Below are 26,634 nucleotides of genomic sequence, written 5' to 3' on the forward strand. Positions count from 1 at the left end.
GTCTTGGCTACATCCCTCATGTACATGCCTATCTGTGCCTTTGAATATATTTGTTCTTTTTAATTTTTAATTTTTATTGTAAAGGTGATGTATAGAGGGGTTACAGTTACATAAGTAAGGCAATAAGTACATTTTTTTTGTCAAATTTGTTACTCCTTCCCTCATTTTTCTCCTTTCCCTCCTACCAGTCCCCATTCCCCAAGTTGTATAGATAATAAGTTGGGAATAATGGAGATTTTGTCATCTATTTCAGAGGTTGTTTTGTTCCACTGTCTACTGTAATGTCAATGGTATACTGTTGTAATTTTACTATTTGTGAAATCAAGTAGCATAATGTCTCCTCTTTTATTGTATTTCTTAAAATCATTCCCAAACTTAGTAACTTTTAACAGCTACAGTTGTTTATCTTGCTCACAAGACATCACTTGAGGCAATTTGGACATGACATTTGGGGCCTCCCTGGGAAGACTTGAGCAATTAGGGCTCAGACAAGTTGGAGGGCTTCTCAGGCTCCTGCTTGCTCTCTCTGCTCGTCCCAGATTCTTCCCAGGTGGCATCCATAGGTGACATCCTCCATGCATTCTCCCAACTTTAGTAGCCCCAGGGTGGTAGAAAGAGTGTTCTCAGAGAATAGGGTAGGAAACAAATGGAATATTTTTATGACTCAGTTTGGGTAACAGACCGTATTATTTCTTCCCAACACTTGTGGGAAGCAGCCTGCTTTTAGTAAAGGAGTGTTGAAGAGTTCATCTTATATTCTAGCACTGTCCCACAAGCTGACTACCAAAAAAAGCAAAAAATGACATTAGAGATTGGATATGTAGAACTCACTGATGATATATATCGTCCTTGTCAACAAAATAAGTCATTAAACTCTTGTTGTATTACATATGTCAATATTTAGCAACTATTAACTTTGTTGTATATATTCTTTGTTAGACAGCTTTCCAGGAGTGCCACAATGTCTATCTTGAATTTGTTTCCAATTATTCTCTCAAACATTTTCTTGAGCGTATTACCAAGAGCACACTTGTTTCACATGACAAAATTTAAATATTTATTTTATTTTTTTGTATTGACATGTTTTTATTTTCCTTTGAAATTATTTTTATTACCTTTGAAGTTGTTGTACAAAGGAGTTTCCATTCAACAAATCAATTTATAAGTACAGATCCAATCAATGCATCTTGACTTGTGTTTCCCTTTCTTCTTCAGCATCAATTCCCTGGTGAACAGGGTGGACCATATAAATTCTTTGTATTCTATGTGAAAATATTTTCCTAAAATATTGAAGTGATATATCTGAACGTTAATAGTGATTCTCACTAAATGTTGGCATTATATTAAATTGAATCACATGATTTTGGCACTATCCATTTGGTTTCAATTTACTAGAGGAAAGGTTTAGACACAGTGAACTAAGATATGATTTCTTCCCTTCTTTTTCTTTATAAATTTTCTACATTATTTTCAATAAATGTATGTTAACCACATCATTAGGACAATAGGTATTATTTTTTAATTACAAAAGTAGTGGAATAACCTGGCGCCAGTGGCTCACACCTGTATTCCTAGCTACTCAGGAGGCTGAGAACTGAGGATCATGGTTCAAAGCTAGCCTGGGCAGGAAAGACTGTGAGACTCCTATCTCCAATAAACCACTATAAAACCAGAAGTGGCACTGTAGCTCAAGTGGTAGAGTGCTCGCCTTGAGCTGAAAAGCTGAGGGACAGCGCCCAGGCCCAGAGTTCAAGCCCCATGACCGACAAAAACAAAACAGAAAAAACAAAGTAGTGGAATACTTCAAGGAAGTCATTATATATTTTTTCTGATAGTGTTGCAATTACCCATCTACTGTTAGGTATAGAAGTATGCTAAAAAGCATTTATGGAAACTTGAGCCTAAAAGGGAACACTCACATTGACCGTGAACAGGCTTAACTTATGAAATCGAGACAAATGTTATCACTCTACAAGTTCAAGGGTAGATTTTGGACTCTAGTGTTTTATAAAAAAAAAACCTTCAAGCAAGCTTTTAGCTATGGGAAATGTTTGGAAAGAAGGCAGCTGGGTTCTAGTTTGACACAGCTGTGCTGTGTCCTCTGGTTTATGTGCAACATAATTCACTGCCAAAGATGAGGCTGGAAAAGTTCACTCAGGCCATTCCAGAGGGTATTTCTTGGCACATTTCCAAGCAGAATAGTGAAGTTGACCACTAGGTTTATGGGAATATTGACTGCTGAAATAAGGTACCTTTCTTTCCTCATTAATTACTGGAAAGGGAAATATCAGATCTATGGTTTCAATTTTTTAGTTTTTTTAACAGTGCCAAATGATTTCCAGGAAAAAAAGCTGATGATGATTTTTAATAACACATTACCAAGGACACAAATTTTATTCCCTAAGAAATCTACCTCATGAAGTCTGGACACCTACATGGATGTTCCTTAAAGTATTTCAATTGGTGGTGTTCTTACTGTGGGTTTTGGTATTTCTGTTCTGTTGTTCTGTTGTTTTGTAAAGAGCCTGTGAACTGTGCAGGAATTGTGTAGTCCCTGGTGATATATAGTTTGGCTACAAGGGTGCTTTAGCCTTTTTGCTGCTCCTACTGAGGCCTGAGGGGGTAGCTTCTATGATGGTCCTGACTTTAAGCAGCATTTTATAACTGAACCATCCAAGTAAGTGCAACTGAAGCTAGCCTGAGGTACTGCAGGGATTTGAGCTCTGGTTTATACAGATTCACATGTTAGAGGCCAGCTATTGATTCTCTAGCCAAAATGAAGCAAAAGTAACAATTTTTACACTCTAAAGTATTGAAACTTTTATATATCAGAGCTGTTAGTTTGCCTTTACAATGTTTCTATGGAAAGAAATTTTTCCCATCCAAGAATTTGAAGAACAATTCATAAACTAGGCTATCTAAACCAGTACTCTATAAAAAAGTAAACTTTTCTTTATCCCATCACATTTAATTTTCTTTATATTATACCTTTTTGACATTTTGATTTTTAAAAATGTTTGTTTCCATTTGTCACTGAGAATATATCTAGAAAATAGTGGGGGGGTTTCCTTAAGAAAAAATGTTGAAATTTTGGAATTCCTTGCAGCTGACAAGAAGTATGTATGTATACATGTGTGTACACACACACACACACACACACACACACACACACACATAATGTCTCCTCTAAACTTGTGTGTGTCCTGTTCAAGCTGGGTATTCTTTGCTTGTTCCTCAACATTTATATAGTTATTATGATTTAATATAAATATATTTTGGTGTTTAAAAAGCAACTAGATTTATTGAATTTCAAATGCCACTGAAGTTGCCTTGGTAGAGTGGGATCATATGATACCAATAGCATTATACCCTTCAAGACTAGACATTTCCCACTCTTGCATTAGATAGTAGAGGTATGATGGGAAGGGAAAAGTGTAAGGGAAATTCTTTTTATAGCCCTGTCCTGAGTGGTTTATCCCTCTCTGCTGCTTACTTTCTTTTCCTCACTGATGGGTTATTTTCTTACTGTGACATAGCCTCAATTCAGTTTTCCCCAAGGAAACATAACGATAGGGACAAATATGTCAGGACAGCTTTCCACCTCTAGTTGGGTATCCCTTCTCCATCTACCTTGCTGTTCTCAGTGAATCTGAAACTAAGTGCAAGCTCTCAAGGCATCATCATTTCTGGAAGAGTTCTTTGAATTCATACCTCAAAGGTTCGAAAATGCACTAACAATCTGAAGAAAACCCTCTCTAGGTAGAATGCAAATTTTAATCAATAAAAGATAATTTTGTGAAAGAGTCTTTCTGGTATTCTTTGTGTTCCAAATATCTACAGAACTTAAGTAAAAAGGCACCCTATATTTTTATATACATTGTTTTTTGTGATATTAAAATCTCCTAAGTTGGCCTTCCTCTCACTAGAGAACTATGAAAAGGATTTCTCAGTTTGTTCCTGATGATTAGCTGAATACAATTATCTGTTTTTACACCATCTTATTCTGTCCAAATTCCATCTTTTCCAAAGGCTCTACCAAATATCAGCACCTCTCCAATTCTGACTCCAGAGAAAGGTTCTATTTGTGATTGTGTTCCCAAGTATCTCGTTTGTGAAATATAGACTCCATACTAGAATGACTAATTTTATCTACTTCAAACTTTGAGATTAACCATTCCTGATAAAGCTGGTTGTTCAATAAATGTCTATTGCATAGATGGTTGGAAGGATGGATGTATAACAAAAAGAGGCCACTTTGGTTTTGATATGCTTTTAACCTGCTGTCAGAAGGAACACAATGAGAGGGAAAAAAAACTTTATGCATAGGTGCATAGGTTTTCTAATAGAGGAATAGTACTAAAGAAAGCAGTGTGATTCAAAATTGGAGCTAAAGAAAGAAAGATACGTATTTTTCTCTGCAACTTATTCTTTACCCCCTAAGCTGTTCTGACATGTTTCATCAGTTGGGAAATCACAAATCTGGCAACTTTGCATTTATAACTCATACTTCCTCTTTTCACAATCTCTGAGTGATGGAATGAGGGGAGAAGCCATAAAAATTTCTGAAATGTCATAAACTATAACAAGTCATTCATAATCAATCAGTTGGTTAGATACAGGCCATGAAGCCATAAAGCAACCACAAGCTAACCAATTTAGAAAAAAAGAAAGAAAGAATTTTTCTCAGTTTGAGAACAGTACTTTTTATGGAAGTTTTTCCTGTGTAGAAGATCTGCTTTCACCTTCTGGGGACTGGCAGAGATGGAAAGGGGCCATGCCAGCACAGTGAAAGAAGGAAGGTTCTTTTCATGGTGCCAGTTATTACCAGACATGAGAAGAAAGAAAAATATGAGAAAAAGAAGAAGAAGAAGGAGGGCTATTCTCCCAACATTTAGAGTTATGTCTAGCTTGTTGACTCAAGAAGTTTGAAAAATTTCAGAAACAGCTTGTCTGAACTAAGTCAGACTCCAACTTCTAGAGAAAAAAGTAGAAATAATATGTACATACAATTAAAGTCCAATTCTTTTGTTTGTAAATTTATGTAACTTTATATCATTACTTATGTTTTTATTTTGTTTTTTACTTTGTGTTATCATTAAGTAGATTTACAAAGGAGTTTCAATTCAACATGGCAATTTATGAGTACAATGCATTTTGAACAAGGTCACCCCTTCCATCTCTCTTAACCCACACATTCCTTCAAGTTCCTTGGTTCCATGCTCACATAGGTATACTGAATTAGTGACTGTATTTACCCACCCTTCCTCTATTAACTTACCTGCCCCCATCCTCTTAACCTCTTCCCCAAATCACATGTTTCAACTGCCTGGTATTCATTTTATTAAACTAGAAGCTAATTCTTCAAAGTACTATATCATTGTGACTCTCTCTGTGTAAACATTAGAAAATATATTTATGTATATATGCATATACACAGATCACATGTATATGTTTTATATGTTTATAATTTATATTTAACTGCTATATATGAGAGGAAAATATACATCTTTTGTCTCTGTGAACCTCTAAAGTAAGCTTGCAAAGTAAGCTTCTCATAGCTTCTAAGGTAAATAAATAAATAAATAACCAACACACATGGCATTATCTGATTACCCAGTCGAAATATAAATTTCTATCATTATTGTCCATTTTTTTCTCTGAGCTTACATGGCAAAATCTATAAGAAGTGATGGGATAGGAAAATACTGCCTTTTAAAATGAGTTAACAAGAAATTCCTAGAAGAGGTGCTTGTTCACATCTGTAATTCTAACTACTCAGGAGATGGGGAACTGGAGGATTGGGTTTTGAGGCCAAACTGGCAGAAAAGGTAATAAAATCACACTTCAATAGGTTGGCATGATGGTGCCCATCCATCATCCCAGCTACATAATGAAGCAGAAGGAGAATGGCAGTTCCAAGTTTGACCCAAGGAAAAAAAGTGTTGGTGAGACCCCCTTGTCATCAGAAACAAGACTAGGTATGATAGTCTGTGCCTGTTTCCTGTCATACCAGCTATAGAAATAGAAGAATTGTGGTGTATTCTGGTTCCTGAAAAGAAAGCTAAAACTTATGTTAAAAAAAGAGGGGGGGGGGGAAGAACTAAATAAAAAAATAAAGTCAGCTGGGTGTGGGTGGCTCACATCTGTAATCCTAGCTACTCAGGAGCTGAGAGATGAGGATTGCAGTTCAAAGCCAGTCCAGGCAAGAGAGTCCCCGTGAGACTATTATCTCTAATTAACCACCAGAAAACTGGAAGTGGCCTTGTGGCTCAAGTGGTAGATCACTTACTTTGAGCTGAAGACCACAGGAACAGCACTCACACCCAGAGTTCAAACACCACAACTGACAAAATAAATAAATAAAATAAATACATGAATTAACAAACAAAATCCAAAAATGGCTGCATAGTTAATCCATATAAATTTTCAAAGACCTGAATTAAAACCCTATGACTTTGTAATAGTATTTTCATTATAATCTCAGATTTTATATTACCATTCTTGCAATAATTGAAATTTACAGGGCCTCTATGTCTGTTTTATGAAGAGAAGAAGAGTCAAAAAGCAGTTAAAGAAATATATACCAATTACAACAACAGATAGCAAAAAAATAAACATCTTCTCTTCATCTATCAGGACACCATGACAAAATATCATAAACTAAATGACTTACATACAATTAAAATTCACGTCTCATCTTTCTGAAAGCTGGAAATGAGCTGGTTGCTTATTTTGCCAAGTACATCAAGGTGCATGCTGGGCTGGTGCTGGTGAAAGCCCATTTTGTCAAAGATGACACCTCATTTAGACCTCACATGGTGGAAAGACCAGCTAGCTCTCAAAGATCTCTTGTATAAATGTCCTAATCACACTAATGATCCAATCATTTCCTAAAGCTCCACCTTCTAATGTGATCATATTGGGAGTTATGATTTCAAGATACAAATTTGGGGTGGATGTAAACATTCAGATAACAACACATACTCAGAAAAATCTACCACACTTTAAGTCATCAGTGACACAAAACATTCATTAACACCAAACTATATCAGAGAAATTTGTGAGAAATTTCAGAAACATACTCTTGTTCCCTGTTTCAGCAGCCAGGATAGAAATATCTTTTCTTTCACTATTGTCCATTATCCTGATGAGCTGTGACACCCTCTCGAAACTTTACCCAATATTTGACATGATTCTCCTGGCAAAATTGACAATTGTGACTATCATCCACCAATCAGTTCTCTAAAGGTTCATTTGTTGTCCTATGCTAAGGTAATGAATGGTATTCATCAATTATATGTAACACTATATTGAGTGACTTTGTACATTTTTAAAGATATCAATGATCAACAGAGTAGCCTAGCACCATTCATTATATAATCTATTCTGACCTAGAAATTGAGAACTTCTGCCTCCACATTCAGGTTCATGTCCCATGATTTTTTTGTTTTATAAACGCTATTATTATGTGTTTGCATTTTAGCATTTCCTTTAACTTCAAAATATCAGTACATTTTTAGTAGAGATTGAAACTTGTGAACATCAAATTTGCAATGATTGAATTTGCCTGCAACCACAGTATATCTGAAGAAGTCTACTAGTCCACTTTATCCAGCATCTGCTACCAACAGGTGATGGATACTGGGAGCAGTGCCTTGCCAGCAGATTTTTTCTCTTACAAACATCCTGTTTCCAGATGTTTCTTCCCTGCTGTGTGTATTGAATTATAAGTCCCTGGGAGGTGATTGTAATCACTGAGATGACATGCCACACCTGGAATCCACTCTCTTCCCCATCACCTAACTTCTCATAGTTAAATATCAAGTCTAAGTATTGTAAAGGGAAGTGGTTGCTTATTTTGCCAAAATACGAGTACTTCATATCCACATACAGGATTTAGGACCTGAAATATCAGTCTATGTATAATGATGCAATTATTTTATGAGCAGATATCATTATAAATGTTTACAGGACAGCATGCAGATTATCATTTCTCATAAAATGCATAGATTTGTCCAACCTTGGATCATTTATGTATTTGAAATATGTAATTAAAGTGACCGGGCAAGAGTAAAATCTCTGAAGATTCACTTCTGTGTAAAAGAGGAAAGAATATATATGTATATATCCTTTTAATAATAAATATTAGTATGTTACACATGTTTCAAAACATGAATATATGTTTATGAATGTGTTCGTAGTTTACTATAATAAAGTTATACCTACATTTATATATCCAAATGACGAAATTTGTTACAAGTGTTTTCATTAACTCTCATTTTCACCATAAATTCATGCAAATTTTTCTCTATTTTCTTTCCAGAGTATTTTAATGTCTTTATTATTTCTGTTCTGTTTCAGTTAAGCTGAAAGTGTGCTCCATTAAGAATGATTTGTATTGTTTTATTATTTGCCTGAGAAGAGCTCACAAAGAGTTTGATGATCATATGTGTCAAATGCCAATTAAATTATGTCATTTAGAAACATTTACATTGGTATGTCACTTAGGAATAAGTCTTTTCCTCAGTCATATCAACATTTGATCAAATATGTTATATTTGTAATCATATCATCCTTGATTTCTTATGGCTCTGTAAAACATAATCAAAGATAGTACTGAAAGTATGGGTGAGTTAATTAGCAGTCATAGCACATTTTAGTTACTGGCATTAAAAGTGACTATTAAAGCATGTATCTAGTATAAAGAATCAGAATGAACAATTATAATGAATCTAGGGGGAAAACCATGTAGTTTTTATAACTACCAAAGTGACTAGTTACTATATTTTTATTTGACCTGGATTATCAATGTATTATGATTTTGTTAACATGAGCCAAACCTACATAAGACACAAGTAAGCTATGAGTGCTACCCAAGTGAAATTTGAAAGCACTTTCAAAGTTTAGGAAAGGAAAAATACTGAAATTAAACTCAAGCATGATACATGTGTTACAGCAGGTTAAGAGCTAAAACTGAAACCAGGTACTTTTCTGTATTTGTTCCCAAGGTATTGTACTGAGGGGTTACAGTTACATAAATAAGATAGGAAGTGCATTTCTTGTCAAACTTGTTACCCCTTCCCTCTTTATCTCCTACCTTTCCCTCCTCTCCAAACTCTCACCCCCCAAGTTTTAAGATCATTTCCAACATATTGTCTTGTGCATATTACTGTTGCATTGATTGCCCCCTGTCCTTTGTCCCACCATTCTGTTGTTCCTCTTCCCTTCCCTAATTGGCATTTTACATACTTTTCTACATTTTAAAACATGTAATAGCTTATTTAATTCTCACCACAATGAGAAGCAGAGTCTGAGATGGACTAGGAACTTTCCTTGATAACACAGCTAGTCATTAGAGAAGCCACAGACTTAATTTTTTCTTGGAAAATAAAATGGTTTCATTTAATCCTTTAAGTCTGTGGCTTCTCTGAGGACTAGCTGTGTTATCAAGGAAAGTTCCTAGTCCATCTCGTTGTCTCATTTGTTAGGAAATGGAAAGACTTGGAAAAAATTATATTAAGTGAAGTAAGCCAGGCCCAAAGAAACATAGGTCCAATGGTTTCCCTTATTTACAATAACTAGTATACGTCTGAGACAAGCAGAAATGGTCAGATAAGTCGATGTTAAGCGAAATGAACCCCAAGATAAGGACTTAAATGTTTTTTCTTTCTTACTATGGTTTCTAACATACTTATAAGATATTTCTTTGTTGCTTTGAATGTCCCTCCCCCATGGTATAACCCCTGTTTTTACTTTGTGGAGGGGAAAGGAAAAAACAAATTGTTTAAATGGGGATACAGGTGGACCCATTGCAACAATGATATGTACAAGATGTTATGTCGAAAACGAACTTTACTACTTTGGGGAGGGTGGGATGGGAAGGTATGGGAAGGGGAAACAAAGGAGGAAGCAACAATGCTTGATAAGAAATGGACTCATTATCTTGTGCATATAATTATAAACCCTCTGTTTGGTATTTTTACAATTAAAAATCATAATTTAATCCTTCTTTAGAGACTTTCTGTCTACACTTACCAAATTCTATTACATGATCCAATTCTGTGATATAAGTTTCCACAGTTTAATAAATATAAGACAAGAATATAATGGCTTAGCTAAGAGTTTAGTAAACTTACAGTGCATAAGACCATAGCAAAGGTTCTGGCAAGTCTTGAAATATAGACATGTGTGTCATTCTGCATTTTCTAGTTTATTTTTGAGGGTATGAGGGCAGGCCTAAGGCTTGAACTCAGAGTCTGGGCACTGTCCCTGAGCTATTATTATTTTTATTATTATTATTATTTGTACTCAAAGCTAGTGCTTTACCATTTGAGCTGCAGCTCCAGTTCTGCTTTTTTGGTGACTAAATGGAGATGAGAGCCACACTGATGTTCTTGCCTGGCTGCCTTTGAACCATGCAGCCTCTTGAGAAGCTAAGACTACAGGCATGGGCCACCAGCACTGAGCTATGAATCCACTTTTCACAGTCCTTAGATTGTGTTTCTTAGGAGAAAAACAGCAAAATAAAGATCTGACAAAATCTAGACCTACCAGTCATAGATACAAAATTGAAGTTAGAAATGCTTTTGTGAATCTGAAGTCTCACTTGCTAGGCTACACATGTTTTACCTCACCTCCAGTAGCTTTTAAACCAGTAGATAGACAAAATGGTTGGGCTGTTTTCTTCCAGATTTTCCTTGTATGTGACTGTTTCAACAAAATAATCCTTATTAGACTGAAGATACCTGTCTAAGACACAGATAATTTATATTCCAGTTTATTTAGCACAAATCCTTTACAATATATATTTCATTTAATTCTAAAGCTTTACCATTATTAAATATCCCATACACCCTGAACTACATAATATCAAATCATCAGACACTGACCACTAACACAGTTTTTGGTCACGAGGTTCAATAAAATTTATATTTTCTTTTTGGTGAGGACTAGAAGAGATTTCCTAGACATTTTTTTATTGATGAAGCTAGGTATAATTCAAAAAAGTGGGATGAACAATTATTCTGATCTCTGCACATTTGCCATTTCAGTTCCTCCGAAGATTTATGACATCTCAAATGACATGACCATCAATGAAGGAACCAATGTCACTCTTACATGCCTGGCTACCGGAAAGCCAGAACCTTCCATTTCCTGGCGGCATATCTCCCCATCAGGTAATGTGGGAATAAAACACACCAGTATTGTTTGTGCTGTTTGTTATTCTCCTAATACTCCTAATACTTCAGAACTTCAGTCAACTTGTTTAGCTTTTTTGTATCTTTTTCTCAAGGTAGGTAAGGTGCATGTATTTCCACATTCCACTTTATACTTACAGATAATATAGTTCATAAAAGTCAAATGAAATCTGTCAGAGTCCAGAATAAAATCATCTCTTGATACCTAGTCAAGGTTATTTTCAAGTTAGTGTATGGGATAATCACAAATCAATAGACAAAAGACTCAAATGGAAATATCACCAGAGGGGGAAAAAAAGATCTTCATTTAAATGTGTAAGGGATTTATTCAATTGGCATTCACATGTTAATAGGCCAGCATGAACTGCTAAAGTAATCAGGGGAGAAAGAAATTATACAGATTGTGAGGTTGCTGGGTCTAATTTCAAACTGCTGTTCAGAATCAAGGATTTTTGGAGTTAGAATTAAATTTTAACTGATGAGGAAATGTAAAAACCCCAGAGTTTAAGTACTTTGCACACATAGATCACATAGGTAGGGGAAATTAAAGGCTGTAATATGTTTATGGGTTTCAAGTGCTTCTGCTGCTGTGTATATCTTCCCAAAGAAATTAAGCCAATTTTAGAAAGTTGAGGATAATCATCATCAAAACAGACTGTTTTCAACAGCCACCTTCTAACAGTTGTGTACAATTTAAAAGTTCGAATTATATAGCTTTAAGAATTCCCTGGAGGTAAAGATGATAGTTTTAACAAATAAGATACGACTTCTTTGCAGATAAAATTTTCTCTTTTTTATTTTTATTTATTTACTTTTCTTAGTGGAAATGTCTCCAACAGAGCTACAGCAATGAAACTGCTTTTAATGAAATCAGAAAGGAACATTTTATGTAAGTGTAGAAAGAACACAATTGGAACATCTATTTTATCTCTAATGCTTTCTTTAATATCACTTATCCTTAAGTGTCTTTCAGTTTCCTCATTTATGCAGTGACTCTAATGAGACTCACATCACATGCTTAGAATTAGTATTAATGGGACAGAAAAATCAATAAAACAGCAGTGCATACTTATATAATATGCATTATGGCTTTATGATATTTCTAAAGTTTGAGTGTGCTCTTGACTGCCCGCATTTTACTCTCTTGAGCTACTATAATATAAAACTGATATGTGAGCATCAAGTTCATGGCAGGAGTCGAGTGAGAAAAGTTCAGGACTAGTAATTAGATATATCTGTTCTAAGCTGATTTCCTCACTCATCAATGCAGTCTTTGTAAAAGCCTTTACCTTCTGTGACCCATAGCTAGCAGATCCTTAGCAGACCCTTGACTGCTTTTCAAAAATTGAATAATGAAAATCTCCCACTAGTTTATAACTTGACAGACAAAATTATATGTATTTATTTATGTATATTATTTAATAGATATATATCTATTATATATATATTAAAGAACGGAATGATAATATTTGGCTAATTAACAAATGCAACACCTCATATAGTTATTTTTGCGGACAGAGCACTTGCACTTAAAGATTGCGCTGCATTTTTTCTGGAATACAATATATTGTCACTAACTATAACCATCACTAGATATTTTGAATTAATTCCTCATATCTAACTGGAATTAGGTATCATCGACCAGGTACACATCCATACTATTGTAGGACTTATATAAGGTAATATACATAAATGAGCTTTTTAAAATTAATTTGTTGTTATTATAGAGATGATAATCAGGAAGGTATATTTACCTGCATCCTCTAATAAGTACACTTCCTTTTGTACAGTGTCATCTGTTCCCCCATTCTCTCCCATTCCCTCCCTCCCATCTCTACCCACCGGCTGTATAGTTCACTTTCATCAATGTACAATGCAGTCCAGAGCTACACTTTTTTACCCTTTGTCCTTGGATTCTGTGCCTTCCCCCAACCCCTCCACAGATACGCACAGGAATACCTTGTATACAGTGTAAGGTAAAGAACACAATCATCAGAAAAAGAAACAAGCAAACAAAAAAACTCCTTTGTTTCCATATCTTTGAAGATTGCTTCACTATGTACATTATTTTGTATACATATGAGGAGGCCCTTGGGTATTGCACCTTTGGGATTCTTTCCTAAGATTATTCTCTTTTGGTCTCATTGTATGTGAGTATTTAGAATCCTGTGTAATTCATCATATCCCAGTGGTGTTTGTTTTTTTGTTTTTGGGTCCAGTCGTGGGGCCTGAACTCTGGGCCTGGGCGCTGTCCCTCAGCTCTTCAGCTCAAGGCTAGCACTCTACCACTTGAGCCACAGCGCCACTTCCGGCTTTTTTTTCTCTTTTTTTTGCTTATGTGGTGCTGGGGAATCGAACCCAGGGCCTCCTGAATGCAAGGCAAACGCTCTACCACTGAGCCACCTTCCCAGCCCCATCATATCCCAGTGGATTTTAGATCTAACTTCCACATATCAGAGAGAACATGTGCAGATTGTCTCTGATCTTGGTTTACCTCACTTAACATGATTTGTTCTAGTTCCATCCATGTCCCTGAAAATGACATTATTTTGTTTTTTAATGGCTGTGAAAAATTCCATTGTATATAGCTACCACACTTTTTGGGTCCACGCATCTATAAATGTGCTTTTAAAAGTACAAAGTGATGTGTAAATGTAAAGTTAATTCTTAATTTTCTTTCTAGGCATTTGCATCAGATATGGAACTAAAATTATTTTTCTAAGAATGAAGCACATAATCTCAATCTCAATATAATTTAAGATTAATATTTCTGATTTAACTGTCCTACTTAGCGGGGCTTATTACTATGTATGTTCTTTTTTAAAGTGCTCAGATATATTTTAGTTTAATTAAACAGCAGGAATGTTAGTGAAGTTATTAGAATAATGATAATAGATCACATCATAAAGTTGAAAGAAGAGAAATTGGATTTATAAATTAAACTATGAGCATACTTGTTTTTTTAAATCTTGCCATACCAACGAAATAAGTAAAATTAACATAAATTTAATTATTATGTTGTAAATATCTCCACTCAGAATATTTTGTAAATACTTCCAATAATTTTAAAGTATAATTCATTAATGATTTTCATTCAACTGAACATTTTACTATGGAGTTTCTGCATTAAAAAACATGTCTAACAATTTTGTTAACTTGTTAGGGTTTACATATCTATATTTGTAAAGAAATTTGTAGGTTTCACTTATCTGCTTGTATTTTACTGAAGAAATATCAATATTATAGTAATACATGTATGTGCACATATACAGACAGAACATATAGTTGTATTCCTATAAGTTCTTTGAGCTAATTTTAATATTTTGCTATTAGCCAGGGAGCTAAGTAGAATCTTTAGTGTGTGTTTAATCTTGAATTTGCATGAAATTATTAAGTTTATCTTTTTGAAAATTATAAATTGATGTAGGCAATAAAGATAAAAATTTAGGAGTTCCTAACATGCTGACTATAGTTATGAAATGAGTGAGATTATCTAAAGGTAAAGTATATGAAAGCATGATCTGATTTAAGAAAGAACATGAGTGTAATTTGATGATATGTTCAGACATACCCTAAGAGGTTTTGAAATGCTCATTTTCCTACTGAGTAAGTTATGGATCAGAAAACACAAGTAGCTCCACAGACTATCATAATTTAAAAAGTATTATATAGTATATATGGCTTTGGTCATTCTGACTAAAAAAATTCAGAAACATCAGTACTTTTGCATGTACTTCTGTTTTTCTTTGTCCTATTATGAAGGAAAAATGTCTTAGAGCAGGTGACAACATGAGAACAAGGCTTAGGTTAGAAACAGTGAAAGACAGTCTGTGTCCATAATAGAAACAATGGTGGCCACTTCTCATACATGTGTGAATTGTACCAGTAGCTTTAACATTTCTTGGTGATTTGTTCATGGATTATTTTAGTTTTAAAATTCAGTAATAGCCAGGCCCCAGTGGCTCACACTTGTAAATCCTAGCTACTCAGGAGGCTGAGATCTGAGCATCATGGCTCAAATCCACTATGGGCAGGAAAGTCCATGAGACTCTTATCTCCAATTAGCCATCACAAAACTGGAAGTGGTATTGTGGCTCAAGTGGTAGAGTGCTTGCCTTGAGCTGAAAAGCTCAGGGACAGCGCCCAGGCCCAGAATTCAAGCCCCCAAACCGACACACACAAAAAAACAACAGTAATAATTATCTGCTTACAGGAAGATAGCTCAACATAACCTCTACATAATTTATAGAAAAGAAAGATTAAACCAGATCACATCACATAGTTGCTATTCTACTTGTTCATTCAGACTGGTGAGTGCACTTTTGCTGAGAAGTTTCTGGATACAGGAGCTTTCTGAAGGTTCATATCAATGATTTGTATATTTGTATTTTTATGCGGATGTCTTTGTATTTGGGAATCAGCTTTAAATTTACAGTTTAGAAGCTTGTAAAATGTACTACTCAATTTTATCCATCATTATTTTTGTCAATTTTGCTAATCACTTGCTCTATAAATTAAGTATATACCATATATAAAGAAGCTACTTGGCTTGTGAAAAGTTTTGTTAAATAAATCCAGTGTAACTTGAAAATATTACAAGTCCAAATGGACTCAGTACACCAAACTCACTGGGAGAACAACATAGCTGAGCACCGTAGCATACTATAGAGTGTAGGTTATTTATCTGTGTAGCTGTCTACTACCACTGCCCAACTTTGTGCATGAAATTAACAAATGTTATCAAAGCAGGAAAAAAAACAGAATTTGAAGTGTGCTTTCCATTAAAGACATTGCCATTTCTTTGCATCATCACATAGCTATAAAATCCTAAATTGACCATCTGTAATTTGTAGGACTGTTCATGTCCTTACTGAATGATTTGAGAGCAATTCTAAAAGGGATACATCTTGAACTTCATTATTTCTAAATATTTTAGTGTATATTTTGGAAGAATATGAGTATTCTCTTTACATAACCTTATTTAAACTTCAGTAAATTTGGTATTAGAGTTCATCTGATTAGTCCACTTTCCAGTTTAGTCAACTGGTCAAGATGTGTCTTACAGAACCACACTTTTCCTCTCATATACATATATATATGTATATATATATATATATATATACATATATATATGTATATACACACATATATATGTGTATATATAACATGTTATATATTATATAATATATATGTATATGTATGTATATATATGTATAATCCAGCCCAATACATTATACATAGCAGCCAAAACACTTTCATTTCCTTTGTGTCAAGGACTAATTCCTCAACCTATTCTCTATCATTATAGAGCATTAACAGTTTTAACAATGCCAATGTGTTCTCTACTTAAGTTAGAATGCTTCATGCTTGGGGGTTTGTCCCATGTTTCCTTATGATTATATTCCAGTTGTGGCCAGCAGTATTACTCAGTAAGTGAAGCCTTATTTTTCTTCAATTATTATATTCATTGGTCACTCATTTGTTTGTTAATTTCAATTAACAGATGAAGGTGCTGCCTTATTTCTACTCTGCATGATTTCTTCCTTTCTATTTCCTTCATGCCACCAATAAACAGTATCTATAGGGAGAGAATTTAAAGCCATGGCAAGCAAAATCTGCTATGTCTCAATCCATCCTTGGTTTTGACATTATTGTGATTCTTCTATGAACTAATCTTCACTCTGTTGAACCAACTGATTACTTTTTCCTAGCCTCAGTAGTCATTTCACATCTACAAGTTAGTACTTGATGTTTTACTTCAAACATCGCTCAGTGATTCTATTTCTTTGTTTACTTAGTTTATTCATCAGTTTTATGACATGGATTATAGAGTGTCAAAATTGTTTAGTATTGTTCAGAATAGTTAACATCTTTAATTATTTGATGCTAAAATTATCCCTAATTTGGCCAGTGAGAGTACATCATTCTGGCTCCAAAATCATCTCAACCATCTACTGCCTTAATTTTATTAAACACTTACATATTTTCTAACATCACAAAATGCCAGGCTCATCTTTCATGTTTCCTTTTCATCTCTGTAATCAAACATGTCACTTCAAATGATTTGATCAAATTGGGGATTTTAATTATGTGTCTGTTTTAAAATACAGCACTATTGTTCTGCCTGATATTACAATCATGTTTTTAAAAACATACAGAAGTCTAGACAACCTCTTATAGTATTCTACCAAACCTAAATAAATTCAAGAAAAGTCTTGTTCTATGGAATAGTAAGTCCAAAACAGGTCTTAATAAGGAAAATATAAGGAATCGATTGTAAAACCCATAGATACTTTGCAGATCTTTCTGCAGAATACTGTCTCTTCTACCAATCTGATTGTTTACATATTTGCTAAAGTTGTTTTGTTTTCAAAATTCCTAACTTAAAGTATATATGTTCTTTTTTTATAATTATCTTTGAGTAGTTGTACAAAGGATTTGCCATTTAATAAAGTAGCTTATGAATACAACATATCTCCTACTAGAAATATAAGCATCAGATCATACCTGTACTATAGGAAGCTGAACCTCAAACTTAGTATGAGATCCAGGGCTTCTTCTTACCAACATGCTGTAAGATGTTGATTGACTTCTTTAAACTTCAAATCAAGTACAAAATGGTCATAATTATTTAACTGAGTTCACAGAATTTTTTGTGTGTTCTGTGGAATAGCGTAGAAATTGAAAGTTTGCATTATAAACATCCAATAATAATAATAATTGCTGATATACTACCAGAATGTTCTTTAACTTTGGCCACACAGAATTTCCCACCTCTTTCTGAAATTCAGGAACCTATTCGTGATCCACATCATTGCTGTCAAATGAGGTGACCTTGAAGTTAAAAATTATTTTAAACTCTGAGAGAATATTAAAAAGTTAACACAAGAATCTTATTTTCAATATAAGCAGTTATCTTATCAGTCATCTATTTCTTATTAGGCTAACAAGTCAAGACTTAGTCAAGAAGCATTGGAAAAATTACAAGATACATTTTAAAATAATAAATGAGATATAACAAATTTAGAGAATTTTTGCATGCTTCTTTTCAAGCATTTATTTATCTAGTATAGTTTTTCTTGATCTTTATTTTCTCTAAATCCTTTGCTATTCTTTGGCACTTGCATTTTCTAAAGATGATCATACTTAAGCACAATGGTTGTTATTAGGTGAAAAAAATATTCTTTTTGACAATGAATGCAAAATTTGACCACAAACATTGAGCTTTTTTATCCATCATATACGTTTTTATTGAATACCTTATTAATCTATGGAAATTAAGACTATTTTATAGTTTAAGACAAAGAAAATTTCAGTTCCCATCTTTACCCATTTGTCAGACACTTATTCCATTAAATACACTTTTTCACTTTGTTTCAATTTTTCCTTTCTAGCAACTCCATGTATATCCATAAAGGCTGAAGTCCTATTTAATAAGTCAATTTCTTGGCACCTCTCATTTTGTTTAAAAGCCAAATACGGAACATTTATAACTGAGACTTCAAACCAATGGTCTGAGATTTAAGGGAAGTGATAGAAAGAGATTTCAGGAGACTAACAATTTTCCAAGAACAGTTAGCAGTGAATTGTATAGTTCAAGTCAAATAGATACAAAATAAATAATTATATTTGCAGGATATTATTTTGTAGTCATCACAATTCAGATACATTACAGATCATGAATGATAAATTAGAACACAAGAGAATTAAAGAATTTATATGTGAAGACATAGCTAAAGGGTGGAAATTAATTATGGAATTTATTTTTCCTCTATTAGCAGTATACTTTCTTTCTTTCTCCATTCTACAAATTCCACTCATTCTACTAATATTTTTCCTAGAATGATTATTAAGTATCACAGAAAAAAATCAGGCATTTATTATTTTGTAATTAAAATGAACCCTGAACTATATCATTTAAATGGAAATAACTCTGATTCTAGCTGTTATCTTTATTTTTCTATAGTTTCAGGGAGCACAGAACTCCTTGTATACACAGAGATCGTGTTCAAACTCATACTACAAGACATGGAAATGCATCCTCTGCAATTATTACTGCACCAATGGACATGCCTCTCTCCTTTTGATTTCTGCATGGTTTCTTAGCACTAGCAATTAAATATTCTAAGCATAGACAATTGTTTCTTTTTGGGTGTTTTCCCTTACCCTGATTCCTCTAATATTATACAATTATAGAAACATGCAACTGTAAATATGAGTCAGTCACTTATTTTTCTTGCAGTCTTTGTATGGGTATAAAATATTCACACAAAGAGGTACTCACATCAATAGAATTTAGCCAACATGATTTAAGTAACATTTATCCCTTCTTTTCCATAGTTTAGGCGGTTGCATATTAAGCTTCAAATTAAAGTCATTGTACAAATTGTCATGATGTTCAGAATGTTTCAATAAATTGCTCCACAGACAAATATACATTATATCTTATGTTTTGAGATAATAATACACAGGAGCTTGCAAAATTGCATGGTTTCCATGAACACTTTACTCAATTTCTTTCAATGGTTACTTCATGCACAACTATAATAGTGCATCAAACCAGATAATAGATATTATTTTCTGTATGTGATGATGTATTTCTGTTGGTTCTCCTCTACTTGTGAGTATATGAAAACCATCAATCAAGACTAAATCACATTTTCTAAACTAATAGATGTAAGATTTTTGAGATTGTCCAATGAAATTATTTTCAGGATAAATAGGATAAACCAAGTCAAGTATCCATTAAGCCCAAATCAGCAATCCAAGGCCCACATTTTTTCCCTTTTTGTCAATAAAGACATTTAGATCATGGTGATTCTCATTCATTTACATGTGGACTATGGCTACATTTTCTCTATGGAAGTAGAGTTGCACAGTGGCCAAGAGAGATTATATACCTTGCAAAAAAATAAGCAATATACAATCTGGTTCTTTAAGAAAAGGTTGACTGACTCTTGAACTAAAGCTTTGAAAAGAGTTTGCATTATAATGTTGTTTCTCAGCTGATAGACATACAGGGTTAGCCCACTAAAACTTCCATAATTATATTAAATACAACCTTAAGAGAGAAAATGTTAATTACTAATTATCAGAAAAAGTAGGAGACTGTAAGAAGTGAAAACTATTCACTAAAAACAATGCATACTCCTGCAATCTATTGTTCCACATAACGCTGAAAATAGCTCCAATCATCACAGGTACAAACTAGAAAGTATTAGTAGCTATTATTGTTCTTAATTCTATTGTAACTCCTCTTGCGAAAGAAAGTCTTCTTTGCAATACCTGCATTTGAAGCCAAGACCAAGGGTGATATGATGAAGAGGCTGTGTGTGTTAGTGCTCCTTCTGAGCTGGCAGTCTGTCACCCAAACACTGTAATTCTTTAAGATTCTTGTTTCAGGTTGGCAATCCTGACATTGTATTTTGCACTTTGATATTAGCAAAGAAAAACTCAGTAAAACCAGCAATTTATGCTGATGACATTTCAACAATACTAGATCTTCAGATTACAAGCTATGGTTCCAGTTCCATTGTAGAGCAGCACTCTATGTGGAGCTTTTGTGAATTTCCATAATGACTTTACATAATGGATAATTATATAATGAACGAATTTACATAATGATGGCAAGTTAAACTTTTACCATAAGATTGCACACCAACAATTTATATATACAGCTAAAATGCCTCTTTGTTCAGAATTTTCTTTATAATTTTAACTTTCAATTGTCTGTTTCTCAAGTCCCCTTTACTTCTATCTGTTTAGTGGTGGGCTATGCTAGATTGTTTGTATTCAGAGCCGGTTAATGCCTGCTATTTGAGCAGGAACGTTTTTTTGGTATTTTACCATATACATAAAACCAAACAATGGGCCTCATGATATGATGAGCCAATAAAAAATAATTCACTATTTTCAGGGGAAGGTGTTTTCTCATTAAAAATAAAACAGGAAGCTAACATCTATTTTATAAAACAATTTCTTATGAGATGTGGTTTTCTTAAAGAGATAGGATACTTAAAAATGACAGCAATATAGATTATACCTCTCCTTAGTGAACTTAATTTCAGAAGTAGGTAATGGTTAACATTATAGTGCTTACATCTGAGAACTGGTTTGTCAAGAGTCCTTTCACCCACCCTCCTGCCCCATGATTTCAATGTCGTGTTATATGTATCGGAGAAGAGTGATTTACAAATGGTTTGGTCTAAACAAGAAAAGGCTTGGTTAAAATTTACCCTCAAAAAAAGTACTGCTATTTTACTGTAAATTAAGTGTGGTTTCAAACTGAAGTGGAACTGCATGGATAAATTTCCATTGGTAATATTAAATGGACATTAATTGTATTTCAGTGTATTTTAAAATATACTTTGTTAGCTTGACCCAGAACTAGAAATAATCACTAGTGGAAAATTAGAATGATCTTGGATCATTAAAGCTGTGACAATCACTTTTTACATGTGTTGTTTTCCATAGTCAAGTAAATATTGCTGTGAGTCAAGAAATTACAGATTACATAGTAGTCAATAGATATTTATTGAGTTTATCAAATAACATAATGCTTGAAAATAGTAGTCTTTATGTGACTGAGAAACTTAGGTTAATAAATGTTTTAAAATTTAATATGAATGAAAATTTTACTTATGTTTATCACCTACAAGACTACATCATTCCACAAGACATTAGAGAAAAATTTAACATTTTCAAATGTCTTCTCCCTTCAAGCCTTCACCCAGGCAGCTTTCTTTGCTCTGTTTGCCTTCTTACCTTCATCTGCAAGATGGAGCTGATAACAGGATTGATATCTCTAGTTTTTACATAAAAGATGTATGAAAAATAAAGAATTTGAAAGAACAATCATTCAGAATAAAAAAGCCCTTCAATCTTAGGTATTACTATTAAAATTTCTTTTTTATTTTATCATGAGGAGATATATTAAAAGATGGTAATAAATAGTGGGCTCTAATGTGATAAATTTAACTAAATGTGAAGTAACAATTGTATTTCCAAACTGAGTAGTTATCATCTCATATTTTTAATGTAGAAAATACTGGAGTGAGAATCAGAATAATTTCCAGAAATACACATTTGAACTAATTAATCAGATTCCAAAAATCTGTAGATAAATGGAGGAAGATAGGAAATATGGAGTACTAGAGAAGGACCGTTTTTAAGAGAATATTTCCTTTAGCAATATTTTGTGTTGTAGAAAAAATATATAAAACTAAATAACAAAAGAGAAGAGTCTTTTACAGAGCTCTAGTTTCCTAAGAGGTGAGCATCAGAAGGCAGGAGTCATGTCTCTTTTAGTCTTCCACATAATCATTAATGATAACACACTAAATAAGTAAAGGATACTGTGACCAGAGTAATATAAATAATGCTGTCATATTTTTATGTTTTATCAGCAGCTGCAGCTGTCATATTTATTCTTAACTAATTAGACAATCCAATTACGTCTTGCTGAAAATTTGAAAAACAACATGGAGAAATAATAATTGTAATAATTTCGATTAGAAGACATTATGTTTACCCTCAACATTTCATGAAATATCTCCTAGCAGAGAGAAAATGTCTCCAATAATGATAAGTCACTGGTTTTCTCAGACTGACAAAAGGTTAATGGCAGTATTCATGGCAAATAAAATGTATATGTAAACCCTGCCTGACAGACTGTGTCTTTAAAAAATTCATTTACTTTCTTTCTTTTTTCTTTCTTCCTTCGGGCAGTATTGGGGTTTGCATTCAGAGCCTTATTTGTGCTTATAAGGCAAGGACAAGTATTCTAGCAACTTGAGCAATGTCTCTAATCCTTTATGCTTTAGCATATTTTTCAGATAAACACTCCCTTATTTCCTGGGCTGGCTTCTGACTGATATATTATTGCCTGTCCTTCTAGGTAGCTGGGACCATAAGGATGAACCACCACACCCATTTTTATTTGTTGAGAAGGTTACACTAACTTTTTGCTTAGATTAACCTTGAACTGTGCTTCTTTCCATCTCTGCCTCCTGAGTAGCTTGGATTGACAGGCAGGGAACACCTTTCTGAAGTTTTTATGTAGCTGTCACCCCAGCTATTTGAGAAGTGGAGTTGGAAGACTGCAAGTGCCAGTCCAGCTCTGACAAAGTGAATAAGAAGACCCACTCTCAAAAACAGAAGTAAAACCTCTTAAGGGCAAGGAGCACATATCAAATCATAGAAAACTTGCTTAGTAAGAGGGAAGCTCCACCTTCAATCCTTAGTACTGAAGAAAAAATAAAAACCAAAGAACTCTCTTTATATGGTGTCCTCCCCCCAACCCCCTCAATTTTCTTTGTAGCCAAGATTTTTTTTTATTGTTTCTTTCTGCCTTAGGTTTGAATGCAATCCAGTACCAGCATATTGTTTCTGGACAGTACTGACGCTCTAGAGATGTATTCCTCCCATACATCATCGTAGCATTGTCATTCCAACGATATATTAGTGTAATACATCTTCAGAGCTCTCAAATGAGAAGCTGTCTAGGAAGAATGGGATGAGGAGCAAATTCAATTCAATTATAACACAAAAGAACCAGCTGAACAGAAGGAAAGAACTCTCCCAGAACATTCTCTGTGAAGTTGATTAAAGCTGGGTATTTCATGGAAGTATAGTCTGCTTTTCCATTGGTGACATGTCAAGCAATAACTGTGGACTTTGAACACACATCTGAAAAATGAAATGTCTTCTCAACACTCTGCCTTTAATTTGGTAAAGGCCTGATATGTATTCAAGGCATTTAATTGATTTAAGAGGAGAATATGCAAGCAATACTATTTATTTAATTTATAAATCTCTAATATACTCTTATACAGATACATTGATTAATATAGTTTAGGCAAAAACAAATGCAAATTTATCAAATGCAGTCTAGTATTATTTTATCTCATTTATTTATATTTGGACACCAAATTTTTTCTTTTTTATGTTTTTATTGTAAAAATTTTATACAGAGGGGTTACAGTTATATGAGTAAGGTATTGATTACATTTCTTATTGAGCATTGTTACCTCCTCCTTTGTTTTTCCCTTACCATCCTTTCCCTCACCAAGATTTTTGTTTTCTCAATGCAAAAACTAAAGTAGCAAATTTTAAGCACAGGGAGGATATGATGAGATTTAACTTGTGGCTTCATCTACTTGCAGATTGGACATGTCATTAACTTAGTTGTGATAAACTAGAAGAGATAAATATAATTCGGAGTGAGGTCAAAAGTTTGTTTTTGGCATTGTAAGGTGCAAGGTATTTTAGACATCTAAGTGGAAATGTCAATGAATAATAATCTCAAGGAAAACCCTGGGGGAGAAATTAAACTTGCAGTTCTGTGTCCATGTTTGTTTTAAGGAGACAAAGAATACAAAATAGAAGAGATCCCAAGACCAATATGTGAAGATTTGAACACTGTACAAAAAAGGACTGAGAGTTGCTAGGCTAATAATGAAGAATGGGGAGAATAAAATATAAGGAAAGATATTGTCACAACTAGAAAGTGATCTGAGTTGATGAAGTAGCAGAGAGAATACACATAGGAAAGTGCCAATTGTGTCTGACAATATGAAATCATTTATGACCTTGACAAAAGCAGTTTTAGTGGATCTGTCTGAACTTTAGCCAGAATAATTACGTTAAATAACTAGTGTAGTTAGTGGTGTGGAGAACAAGTGGAGACAATGTGGCAGGAGGTCTTGTGGTGAGAGAGAACAGACAAATTGGGAGATTGCATTGGGTTCAAGTAGGGTTGCTGTCTTAAGAGAAAGCTAAATAGTTACAATATTACAAATCTGATGTATTTATTAACCTACTTGAACAATTAGCAAAACATTACTAAATCTTCATCTACAGTGCTCTCTCAGCCTAAGGGGGAAGATGTTATTTTACTTCATAAAGAGTTTTATTTTGAAAGGACCATAAGCAATAGTTACCATTGAGCTCTTGCACTCAACCACTCCTAAAACAAAAGAGTAGTACATAGTAGCATTGCAAAAGTGCTGTCATTTTCCTTTTTATGTTTTCTCCTTAAACCCAAGAAATAGAGGTTTTTCTGGCCAATCCAGGATGCAAAAGGAACTTGTCAATTTACGGGTGCATATGGTACCTCTCACAAGCTCTTTTCTCAGCTCAGTTCCTGGAACAATTCCTATCATTTCTGAGAAACCTGAAGCTCCGCAGTCCCAGATCTTTCAGGAAAGCTTACCATCTTCTCTTTTTTATATAACATATTCGGTATCTTATTTCTTTTCTTGCTCTGCCTTAAAATCGTGTGTGCTTTAAGCCCATTCATCACCCCAGGTGTTGGTGGCCACTGATAGGGATTGTCACCTGGCAGTTTATTGCTCAAGAGTCACCATCCTTTGCATTGTGGTCTGTAACAGGAGCCTTCCTCTTCCCAGGTGTTCTGCTGCTCTGTACCCTAACACCTTGCCAACTGCTCCTCTCTCCATTCTCAAAGGTTGCCTAGCATTTGTTGGATCCACAAAGTTAATAAGGAAGAAGGAAGAAAGCCATTAGATATTTTCCAGGTATTAGGGGTGAAAAATTTCTGCTTCTGCTCCTGTTGAATCTGATCTGTACTTTAACAAATATACTTAGTTACCTCAAATAAGGAAATATTCAGTTCAAGTAAAATTTTAGCTAATAGTTCACAGAAAAAGCTTTGCATACTGTCCTTGATATAGTTATGAGACCTTCAAAATGTCTTGAGATTCTCAAATTTGCTTTTTTGACGTACTAGGTCCATGAATGATTTAAGAAAATAATCTAAAAATATTAAATTTGAATTAAGATTCTGACGTAAGCAGAATTGTATCTCAACATTTATTAGGCTTTAGTTTGCAAATTTTTCTACTCCAGGATTTCTTCCGATACATGAAGGGGTAATCAGATGTGAGGGGGTTGAATAGAAAATGATTTCTACAAAGTCCACAAAATTGAAGGACACATGTTGAGCATGTTCAGGCCCTAACATAATCATCTTTAATCACGATGTCTAGACTAAACACCAAACATGCCTCGATTCAGATGTACTTCAGATTGCCTCTCAGCCTCAGTCTTCTCATGTGATGCTCTTCAGTTTTGATATTTTTCAGACTATTCTTTCATTCATGCCTCTAAAATACTCACAAAATTGAAATACAGCCTTGAAAAATGGCATGGTTATATCCAAGGTAAGGTAAAAGCCTATTCTCTGAAAATACAGTCATAGCAAAGTCACAGAAGGAATTGCATTAAAATAAATTGAGCAGAAGATACTCTGAATATAAGTAATTCTCTAGAACTAATTATGGAACTAACAATATGTAGATCTAGAATTGTACATTGGAGTACCATCGTTCTAGACAAAGAATTCATAAACAAGCAGAAGACTCCTGAGGTTTGTCCTACCCATCTTCCAGTTCCACTTTGAGGATGTGTATACATG

At 34.0% G+C, this 26,634-nt stretch overlaps 1 protein-coding gene across 1 annotated transcript in view; it reads left to right on the forward strand.

The window, feature by feature from the left end:
• The window catches only part of Negr1 (neuronal growth regulator 1), an 862,817-nt gene that overhangs the window by 479,807 nt on the left and 356,376 nt on the right, over nucleotides 1-26,634 (forward strand). The window contains exon 3 of the mRNA XM_042681196.1: nucleotides 11,052-11,177. Coding sequence (XP_042537130.1) covers nucleotides 11,052-11,177 — 126 coding nt within the window. The remainder of the gene's footprint in view (nucleotides 1-11,051; nucleotides 11,178-26,634) is intronic.

This window comes from Dipodomys spectabilis, unplaced genomic scaffold, assembly GCF_019054845.1.
Source record: "Dipodomys spectabilis isolate Male_0828 unplaced genomic scaffold, ASM1905484v1 ptg000002l, whole genome shotgun sequence".
In the NCBI taxonomy this organism is placed as follows: Eukaryota; Metazoa; Chordata; class Mammalia; order Rodentia; family Heteromyidae; genus Dipodomys; species Dipodomys spectabilis.